The following is a 10406-nucleotide window of genomic DNA, read 5'->3' as shown; positions in this document are numbered from 1 at the left end:
CGGATCCAATTTGTTTCATTTTTTCATTATTAATTACACTTTTCAGATTGCACACATTTATGAACATATTATAGGGTGATTAGTAAGAGCATTCGGATCCAATTTGTTTTATTTTTTCATTATTAATTTCACTTTTCAGATTGCACACATTTATGAACATATTATAGGGTGATTAGTAAGAGCATTCGGATCCAATTTGTTTTATTTTTTCATTATTAATTTCACTTTTCAGATTGCACACATTTATGAACATATCATTTAATAAACCTGTAAACAAAACTATCATTACGTTAATTGCACATTGCATCTGTGTATAAAAATACATTCTACTCAATCAAATTGTAACTTTATAATTTCACTTCATAAACGGAATAATGTTCTGTAAACGAGTTCATGCCAACAAATCCAATACGTCATTTAAAACTATGTTCAGTAAGCACAACTTTTATTTTGAAACTATCCTTGTTTCTTTTACGCTGCTATGTTAGGTTAGGGGTGGAAAAAACAGACTGCTTCAACCTGATTGGCTGAACGTGATTTAGCCACTTTAGCATGGTGGTGGGAAATGGTGTTTCAAAAAGAAAGTACGCATATTTTCCCCGTTTTTGTAGCCTTGACATTAAATCGAGTTAAGGAGGAAATCGAAGCCTTTGCAGCCTGAATAGCGAATGTTTTAACTACAAACCGTTCGCCGGGGGACACTAGTGTATTACCGGCTGGGCACATTAAGCCCAGACGATAGTGGAGATCCATAGCGCCCACTAGTGGCTTCCCAAGCTACATGGGGGTGAGGCGTGTGCCACCGTACCAGTCAACACTGTCAGTTCAGAGCGTAATTTCATTTTACGTCATTCCTAGCCAGTGTAGTTGTCGGTCTATCGGCAGAAAAAAAGAGAGCTCCGGCAGTGCCTGTCCTGCTGTTCAGTGAACGATAGTTGTCTGTGACTAGACTCATCGGTCTCCTCGACAGCTCGCCATTGTGTGGAGCTCCACGGCTATTTTGGAGAACCGCGGCGGGGAAATGAAAGTATAGACGGCGAAGAGTTCGATGTCTGGTGTTCCTCGTTGTAGATCCTCTGTTCTTGGCGTCAATTTGACCCCGATGCAGGATTTGAAACCCTTGCTGGAACTACATGTGGTAAGTTTATGACTGCGTTGCTTTCACCAATGTTAGGATTATTTAAACACGCTTCAACATGGAATAATTACGCGTTAATTTACGTATAAATGAATTATTAGCCGTTATTTACCTGTTGTCATTCTCTTTTTTTTTTTAAAGCATTTTGTCGCATTTTGTTGCTGTGTTTTGAGTCGAGAGAGAAAACACCTCGATCTGAGTGGCTTTTTTGATACATTTAGCTTCTTGTCTGTTATGTTGCATGTGGAAAGAGGCCCTAATGTTTGAAACCAGAACGTAATATTGTTTTTAAGTCGCCAGGTCAGTGAAGAGCCGACTGAGTACTTTGTGGCAGGTGGCGGTGAGTAGGCTATGGCGCCCCCATCACAGCCATAGGCTATCTGTGGCGTTTGCCTTTGGAGGTCAAGGTCAGCTGTTGTGACAGCTACAGTAATACGTCAGTGACAGTTCATACAGTGAATTGATCAAACATGCGTTTTGGCATTACAGAGAACCAAAACCATTCAATTTATGTATCAATAAATAAAAATCGTTGTTAGTAGGCTAGTCATCCGTACGATTTCCCGCAGTCTTAGTGCTCCAGTAGTGGGAATGTCTGAATAATGTTTTTCTGACATTTGAAAGAGCAAGTGACACCCACTTTGTTTCGTTTCAAATGCTAGAGCCATGTCATACCAACAGTGATCATAGGGCCTTGGCTACAAAACCACTTTTTGGTGGCATGTAACTCGTTGAGGGAGTGGGAGGAGGAACTTCACACCAATATAATTTTGTTCACTGAAAACGTTGCGGTTCATGTGGGTCCCAGTACAATTGCTACTTTGTAAGTACAGGAGCGTTATATAGTGTTGCATATTTTTACATTTGAGACTTGCCCGTAGCTTTGTTGTGACTCATCAGATATTGATTTGGTCATAACATTGTAGTTGTTGTTTGAGTGACTCATTGTCACCTTTTACAGGAATATGATGAGCCATAGTTCCTGGAAACGAGTAGTTTAGAAAATAGAAGGCATTACATGCCTTTTCAAACTGTTTAGGCTAAAAGTTAATGAGTACGCCATACTTACAGACTTGACTGGGGGAATGGGGCCTCTGAATTAATCTGATACAGCCCTCTGCTTTTGTTTGACTGTTTTGTAAAGCTTTTAAATACTGCTGTTCAGATTTCCAAATAGTTTAGCGCTGGTTCAGAGATGTGGGTGGCAAAAAGGGCTAGTTCTGACTGCTGCCTTGTAGGAACCTAACAGTGCAAAGTGTTATTTGCATTTCAACTGCAGGGCAGAGTGACATTCATATTTGCACAGGGAAATATGGATGTTTTCTCTTTTGTGTAGAGTTCCGTTGCATGCATTGTAAATGATTGTGGCGTAGTTCAACTCTGAGGCCGAATGCAACATTTCCTCAATTTGATTTAATAATGATAAAGATTTTAACAACATGTGCATGAATTGCCCATAGAAACACCAAAGAATTGGAGTGAGGCATTAATAATATAGGGAAAAGAATAGTAAGAAATCCACCAAAGGGCTACGAACATGCAACGATCAACCACAAGGAATCTGCACAGATTTGCAGTAGGCACACAGTCCACACTACTACTAGACTCTGCATTCCATCTCCGTGACTAAAGTCCACCTTTGCTTCCTTGACTCTGTCTGCTCTGGTTTCCAGTAAACACTATTCGTTCCTCTTTTTCTTTTTCTTCTGCTGTGCGAGCAGGAGGGCTGAAGTTCACCTAAATATTTCAGCAAATTGGCTCTGAAATCCCCCTCTTGGTGATCAATCAAAATAACTCTCCGTAACTTTGCGTCTCTTCCAAACAAGCTTAGGTCCATCCAAAATGGCACCCTATCCCCTGTATAGTCAGATTATTTTGACCAAGGCTCTAGTCTAGAGTAGTGCACTATATAGGGTGCCGTTTCAGACGCAGTTGGAGTCTCTTCCAAACAAGCCCAGTAAAGCAGTGCTACAAGCATCCACTTGCCTGCTGGAGAAACCTAGGCAAACAATCCTAATGCCAGGCCAGCCTGGCTTCTGAGTGTGGTTTCTCGCATGACCAGAGCCCAATAGTGAACCTTGTCTTTCAACCTGGCATAAAATTATTATCTTCCAGGAACGTTTTGGGCAAATTTGAAAATGCCGAAAATGCTTGCATTCCAAATACGAATGTTTAACTTTTACTGCATTCTTGAAGGACTTGGAAGTCTGACAGAACTTTCTAAAGAAATAGTGTGGGAAATAGAATGATTAGGCTTGTTGATGAATGAGGGTTGCAATCTCCGGTGCAGGCTGCACTGTGTGTCATTGAGAAAGGTGCAGGATCTGGAATTGCTCTTCCAGCCTAAGTGTGCACAGCAGACTTTGTATTAGAAATCGGTGTACAACCGAGACCCTCCTCAAGATGACGATGCCTGCTGAGTATGTGAGGCATGCAGCTGCCTGCTACCACCCTAAAAAAAAAAAAGTAAAATCCAATGACATTTTGACCGTGTCTCAGATGGGGCTCTACAAATCCCTGGCACTTTGTGGAAGTACACACTGAAATAACATTACTGAATAATTATCAATAACATGTGGACGGATTCTGGGTCGTATTCACTCGGAAGCAAACGGGGAGGGACTGCTTGAACTTGTCCAATAAGAAACTGCTGTTTTTAATATATATTTTTTTCTCTCCAGTTAAAGCACGTTGTGCTACGGTGTGCACTAATGAATACGACCCTGGTGTATCGGAACACAGAGCTCTTGGGAGAACCAAGAAGTTCATGTTGGGACATGAGTTTGAAGTGGTCATGTGCTCGAGGGGTGGACATTGCCTCGTCCCAATCTGAGTGTAATCTGAGTGCCATCGCTGTAAGCCTGCTGCGAGTATGGAGTGAAAGAAAGCCTTCTGTGTGGCTGGAATGCTGTTGTAATTGGACACTTTTGTGTTGTTTTTGTCAACGGAAGGTGTGTTCCTATTTCTATATTGCTGCTCTTTTTTTCCCTTCTCTCTCAACTCTCCCTTTCACCTTCCTTTTCCTCTGTCTTTCTCTTTGTCACCCCTCTTTTTCCCGGTCAGCCGAAATCCCCGAAATCTTCTCTATTCTCTCTCTCTCTCTCTCTGCATCTCTCAACCGTCTTCAGACAGTGTCAGCAGATGGCAGCGTCGAAGGGCCCCACGTGTGAAAGGAATAAGTGAGCGGAGCAGGGGTGGAATAGGGGGCTGATGAATAATTTTACTGAGTGGGGGAGGTATGTGGAGGCATAGTATTTGCAGCGAGGGAACAACTACAAAATGTAGCCTAGCTACATCAAAGTAGTGCACTAGTGAATAAGGGGCCATTTTGGATGCACCCCATGTGTGCACTGCACACACACAAGTTGCTCTCTCACCTCCACTTCATATCCAAGCAGCAGCACCAGCTGCAATAGTGATGGCAGCCTGAGTGGAGAAACATTTTGGTTCTTTCTTTCCTCCCTTGCTTGTCCCTCCTCCCTACCTCATCCATACCTCCTCCCTCTCTCTCCCTGGATTCCCTGCTGACTGTATTCGTCATGGTAACAGGCGAGTGTGGAGCTATCCCCAGCCACGCGCATGCACTTCCCTCCTTGTGTGGGCCCTTGGGGGGGGTTTGGTGTGCTCAGTGTTCAGAGTCCAAGTTGGCGTGTGTGGCTCTAAGCAAAGCTGACACACACAAACCCTCTCTCTTTCTCACACACAAACCCTCTCTCTCACTCTCTCTCTCTCTCTCTCTCTCACTCATTCACTCTCTCTCTCACTCTCTCTCTCACTCATTCACTCACTCACACACACACAGCAATGTTCTCTACAAGAACACGGTTTGGAAATGGGATAGTGAATCTCTTTTCCTCTGGCTTTCATCAAGGTAGCACACGTTACACAACGGACTGAAAGGGGCGAGTCTCTCGCAGGCTGTGTGCAGTAGTTTATGTAGCGGGGTAGTATTACACGTACCGGTGAGACAATGCACTGCAGGAGAGGTGTGCTCCGTGCTCCATCTTAGGTGACAGTTTGGGGGGCATTCTAGTGCGCCGGTTCCCAAACTAGGGGTCCCTGGTATGAAAATGGGGCCGTGGGAGAATTTCCCAAATCCTGAAAAGAAATCATCATTCTAAAAAAAAAAAAAAAAAAATGTTGTCTTTATCTCAATCATTGTAATGTAGTTTACCTTTTAAAAATCTAAATGGGAAAATTATTTAAATTTTAAAAGATCAAATTCAACCAGAGAGCGCCGCACTTAGTCGTTGCCCGCTACGCTATGAAACCACACGCTACTGCAGACTTTGATATTACCGGCCGCAATTGATATGGTGAAAACGGTGTGTGAGGGCTGAGATGACCATGCATTTACTTTTTTGTTCGCTATACATGTAGTGGGATGTCATTCATAAGGACATATTGTTCTGTCTCATGATTCCCGAGCATGAAACGTCACAGGGCGTGTTAAGTGTGCTGCGTGGCTATATTGACGAAAAACAGGTTCGGTGGGATTGAATGATATACTGTTGCACAGATGGGGGCGCCATCTATGGCGGGCAGGCCTCTGCCATATGGACGCATTGTATGATACATCGAGAGCAACTGGCGGGCAGAAGAGCTGTGCACAGAACTCAGAGATGTACTGCAGCAGGTTAATTGTAAAGTACATCAAACCACATTCACTGCGCACACGCCTGTTCACAAAACTGTGGAGATATGAGTTCAGAGCATGACCACGTTCTATTTCACATTGAGGCTTGGGGCTATTGAGGGGGAGTGTTGGAAATATTTTTTTTTCGCATTGAGAGGGGAACTGTTGTCATTCACAATGGATGTAAAAGAAAACAGACTTGGTTGACTTTCTGTGTAATGAAAAGAGTGTCTCCTTGCCTTTTGTAACAGACATATTTGGGAAACTGAACACAAGCATGCTGGGGAAATAGAAAAACATTCTACAGATCAGTGGATTCAGAGAGAACTATTATTATTGGAGAGCGAGGGGGAACAAAAAAAAACGGTCATCCGTCTCAGAATACCAGCTCGGGAACTCGGGCCTCTTTCTAGAGCTCCGACTGTCCGACCTGAAGATCACTGATGTCATGATTTTGCCTCCATATTTCTAAGAGTTCCCAGTTGTCTTGAAAGCACCATCAGCGCTCTCGTCTGGATTAAAATCAAATGTCGGTCCAGGTTGGATGTGACAGCAGAGATGAGGTGGTGGTGAGAAGATTCATTATGTCAGACAAATTATCAATTGACTGCCATAGCCCCAAATAAAATAACAAAGTAAACATTGGATATGACCAATACTTTTTACATGTTGTGTTTTATATTTTTGTTCAGTATGCATGTATATATATAGATCTCCCTCTTACTTACATACAACAAAAATATAAAACGCAAGCAACATGTAAAGTCTTGGTCCCATGTTTCATGAGCGGAAATAAAAATATCCCTGACCATTTCTCCTTTGCCAAGAATCTGTGTATGTATATACAATTGAAGTCAGAAGTTTACATACACTTAGGTTGGAGTCATTAAAACTAGTTTTTCAACCACTCCACAAATTTCTTGTTAAAGGCCTACCTTTGAACTCAGTGCCTCTGCTTGACATCATGGGAAAATCTAAATAAATCAGCACAAGGGGACAAAGATCATATTTATCATATTAATTACTTAAAAATCATACAATGTGATTTTCTGGATTTTTGTTTTAGATTCCGTCTCACAGTTGTAGTGTACCTATGATAAAAATTAAAAACCTCTACATGCTTTGTAAGTAGGAAAACCTGCAAAATCGGCAGTGTATCAAATACTTGTTCTCCCCACTGTGTATATATATATATATACACACACACACAGTTGAAGTCGGAAGTTTACATACACCTCAGCCAAATGGATTTAAACTCAGTATATATATATATATACTATTTTTTTTTAATATATATATATATATATATATATATATATATATATATATATTTATTTATTTATTTATTTTTTAAAGCCCAAATGTGACCATTTTGAGCGTAAATCGATAAAACAGCAGGTCCATCTCTGACTGTTTTCTATGCTGTGTCCGGGCAGGAAGTCAGTTTCCTGTGCTGACACGTCTGTTAGCACCGTATTCTGATTGAGTCAGGTGGTTCAGTTGGGAACTTGCTTGTGTTTCCAAATGGCTCCCTATTTAGTGTAGTACTTTTGACTAGGGCCCATAGAGCTGGTCAAAAGTAGTGCACTATAAAAGGAATGGGGTGCCATTTGTGAATCTTCCACTTTGTCAGAGCTTGCTGCCACCCACCTAGTCAGCTGACGCTGCCTCACATGCTAGCTGGTCAGCTGACACAAAAAAAAACTCCTGCCCCCCCCATACACTGACGCTGAGCGTGTGTTCGCTGCTTGCTCGTTTCATTTCTTGTCACTGTTTGCGAGGAAGCCCCTCTGCTTCCAGGAAGCTCGTATTGTAGTTTGAGTGAGAAGCTGATGTTTTCCACTTGTTATATTGCTGATAAAACTGTGAACGAGGGGTTTTCCATCTAACAGATGTTTGTTAATTTTAAACACTCATATCGCATACACATACAAGTGTGACTAACTGACATCTCACTTCGTTTTGATGTGGTATGTCTCCCAGCAGTCATTCTTTCACATAGCTGTGTCTCACTGACTACTACTCACTCTTTCACACATGAAGTAAAAGCAACCATATATATTTTTCTCCTGACACCTTGTTTCTGGTCTCTCCCACAGATATATGTTGGGTAACGGCGTGAAGCGCAAACTGGATGAGGACGGCCTGGAGGAGGGAAAGGCGCTCCTCACATCAGCGGCCGGAGCCGCGGGCAGCCACTCAAGGGTTAACTACACGCTGCAGCGCCAGACGGTGCTAAACATCTCCCTGATGAAGCTGTATGGGCCGCCGCGGACGCCCGCCACCGAGCCAGCCCTGCAGCGCCGCGTGCTCATCAACAACGTCATCCGCCGCATCCACCACGAGTTCAAAGAGGAAGGCGGTGCGGGTCTGCGCGCACACTTCTTCGCCGTCCCGCCGCCGGCACCGCACATCACCGAGGACGAGGGCTACCACGAAGCTCCGACATCTGCGTTCGGCGGCGTCCTCTCCCCGCCCCTCTCGCCACTGTCGTCGCTGGACTCTGGTTTGACCCCGGCCTTGCTCCTGGACGACGACCCGCCACTGTTCTTCGCCTTGCCGCCGTCCTCACCCCACCCCCTGGGTCACCACCCTGTCTCGCTGAGACTGTCAGAGCCTCCCCCACCTCCTGCCAAGGACAGCTTCTCCTCAGCTTTGGAGGAGATCGAGGAGCTGTGCCCCATCGCAGTGACAACCTCTACTACCTCCTCCCTACCTTTGTCTCCTCCACCTTCACCCCAGCCCCCACCCTCTCTACCAGCAGGGATGGACATGAAAGAGGAAGGGAGGACATATAGCCCGAAGGACAAGGAGTCGCTCTTGCTGGACGATAGCCAGGCTGCAAAAACTGTGTTGGCAGACCCTCCCAGCGCCCCCGCAGACATATCGCCGCCCTCCGGGGGCTTCCTCACTGACTTTGCCCTGGACGACATTCTATTCACAGACATCGACACGTCCATGTATGACTTTAACCTCCCCTGCGGCGCCTCTTCAATACCGCCGAACTTGGGGGTGTCCAAAACGACCCCCGTGGTCACTGCGGACGACCTGGTTAAGACTCTGTCCAGTTACAGCGGGGGAGGGGTGGGCTCTCCCCCTCTGGCCCAAAACCAGCCCTTCAAAATGGACCTGGCTGAGCTCGACCACATTATGGAAGTCCTGGTGGGGTCTTGACTGACATCGGGGTCGTGTTCAATAGGCACAAAAAGGAAGAAAACTGAATGAAACGGCAAGTTGCTTGTCCAATAAGAAATGCGTTTTGCTACGGTGCGCCCTAATGAACACGACAAACCGGATAAAAAGTGCCGTAGGCGGCGAAATGTTAAAAATATGTATATTTTTCAATGTCCGGAAATTGTAAGAGAGACTTCACCAGAGACATTTTAACTACACTGTGCATGCGTTGTGCTCGCCTTTCCAAAACGGAAACAAAATGTTGAATATACTGTATGGAATGCATTTATTTGAGTGCCTTTGTCTGTACTATTACTCTGTTCCTTGATTTCTATAGCTTTTTATTTTTTTGTCAACACAGCCATACATTTTTTTTCTCTTCTCCGAATGCAAAGATTATATATCTTTTGCATACAGCACCATGGGTATACACTGATGCGTCCAAATTGAGGGTACTTTAACAATATTTTGTATATGGACAGCTTATCAATGTTATCGAATTTTTCATAGCTCTCATCCAAGTTTCTTTTTTTTCCTTCTATATTTTAATGTATTATTCATAATTTGTTAGTTGAATTTATCATACTGCTGTGTGTGAGCTTTCAACTCGCTATTTGTAGATGGACTACGTTTCCTTTTCCTGTATGGCATGTTTTTTGAATTTTCTCAACTGATCTGACTCAAAAGGATATCAAGTGAAATATACAAGGGTAACCTTGCAAGGTCTTTAGTTCACAGTTCAAACACAATTGCAGACATCAAGACATTTTGAAAATCATTTGTACTAAGTGATTATGAAGTTATTTATTATTAATTTCTGGTGTACACATATTTATTCAAACATGACACTAACATTTGGGTTGTACAGAACATGCAGTCAAATTCTGCTAGTAATGTGTGAAATGCTGTGTAATATATTTTACCCTTTGTTTTGTTTTTCAGGGAAGTGAATGCCGGTAGTCAGTGTGGTGGGCTATGTCTCTGGTGTTTGGCAATCGATCAGTCGGGAAGCAGTTAGCCAACAACTTTGTCAGTGATGACTTTAGTAATCCAAAGCCTTTAAAACAAAGCATTTCTCGTCAGTCAGTGGCAATTGTTTTTATGCTGCTTACTATTCTTTGCATTATTGTTTATTATTCTTATTTTTTTTTAAATGGAAGCAAATGTGGTCATTTCCAGTCATCTCGCCGATTTTTAAGTTGACCTGTTTTCAAGAACGGCTGTATTTTAACACTGACCTTGAATCTTGTGCCTTGTTCTATGCAATATGTATTAATTGGTCTGAAATATCTGATTATTTTTATGTATAAATGTGCATATGACTTTAATGCAGTTATACTTTTGTAGATTTATTTTATACAATAAATGAAATGTCAACAATGCTCAGCCTGTTCATGTGTTCCATTTGAACTAATACTCTCTATAACCCTCAAACTCAACAATGGACCTCATATCCAG

General features: G+C 43.0%; 1 protein-coding gene across 1 annotated transcript; it reads left to right on the top strand.

Annotated features, from left to right (window-relative positions):
• The first annotated feature begins 905 nt into the window (after positions 1-905).
• LOC111982402 (SERTA domain-containing protein 2) lies at positions 906-9363 on the top strand. Its single transcript, XM_024013971.3, has 2 exons — positions 906-1138; positions 7874-9363. Exon 2 carries the CDS (start codon positions 7878-7880, stop codon positions 8946-8948), a length of 1071 nt encoding a protein of 356 aa, XP_023869739.1. The 5' UTR covers positions 906-1138; positions 7874-7877; the 3' UTR covers positions 8949-9363.
• The last annotated feature ends 1043 nt before the right edge of the window (positions 9364-10406 follow it).

The sequence above is a fragment of the Salvelinus sp. IW2-2015 genome, linkage group LG21 (assembly GCF_002910315.2).
Source record: "Salvelinus sp. IW2-2015 linkage group LG21, ASM291031v2, whole genome shotgun sequence".
Lineage (NCBI taxonomy): Eukaryota > Metazoa > Chordata > Actinopteri > Salmoniformes > Salmonidae > Salvelinus > Salvelinus sp. IW2-2015.
This window is presented reverse-complemented; position numbering and strand designations above follow the sequence as displayed.

What these genes read in the sequence shown, in the direction of transcription:
- LOC111982402 (XM_024013971.3), top strand. Translation starts at nt 7,878, where the DNA reads ATGTTGGGTAACGGCGTGAAGCGCAAACTGGATGAGGACGGCCTGGAG.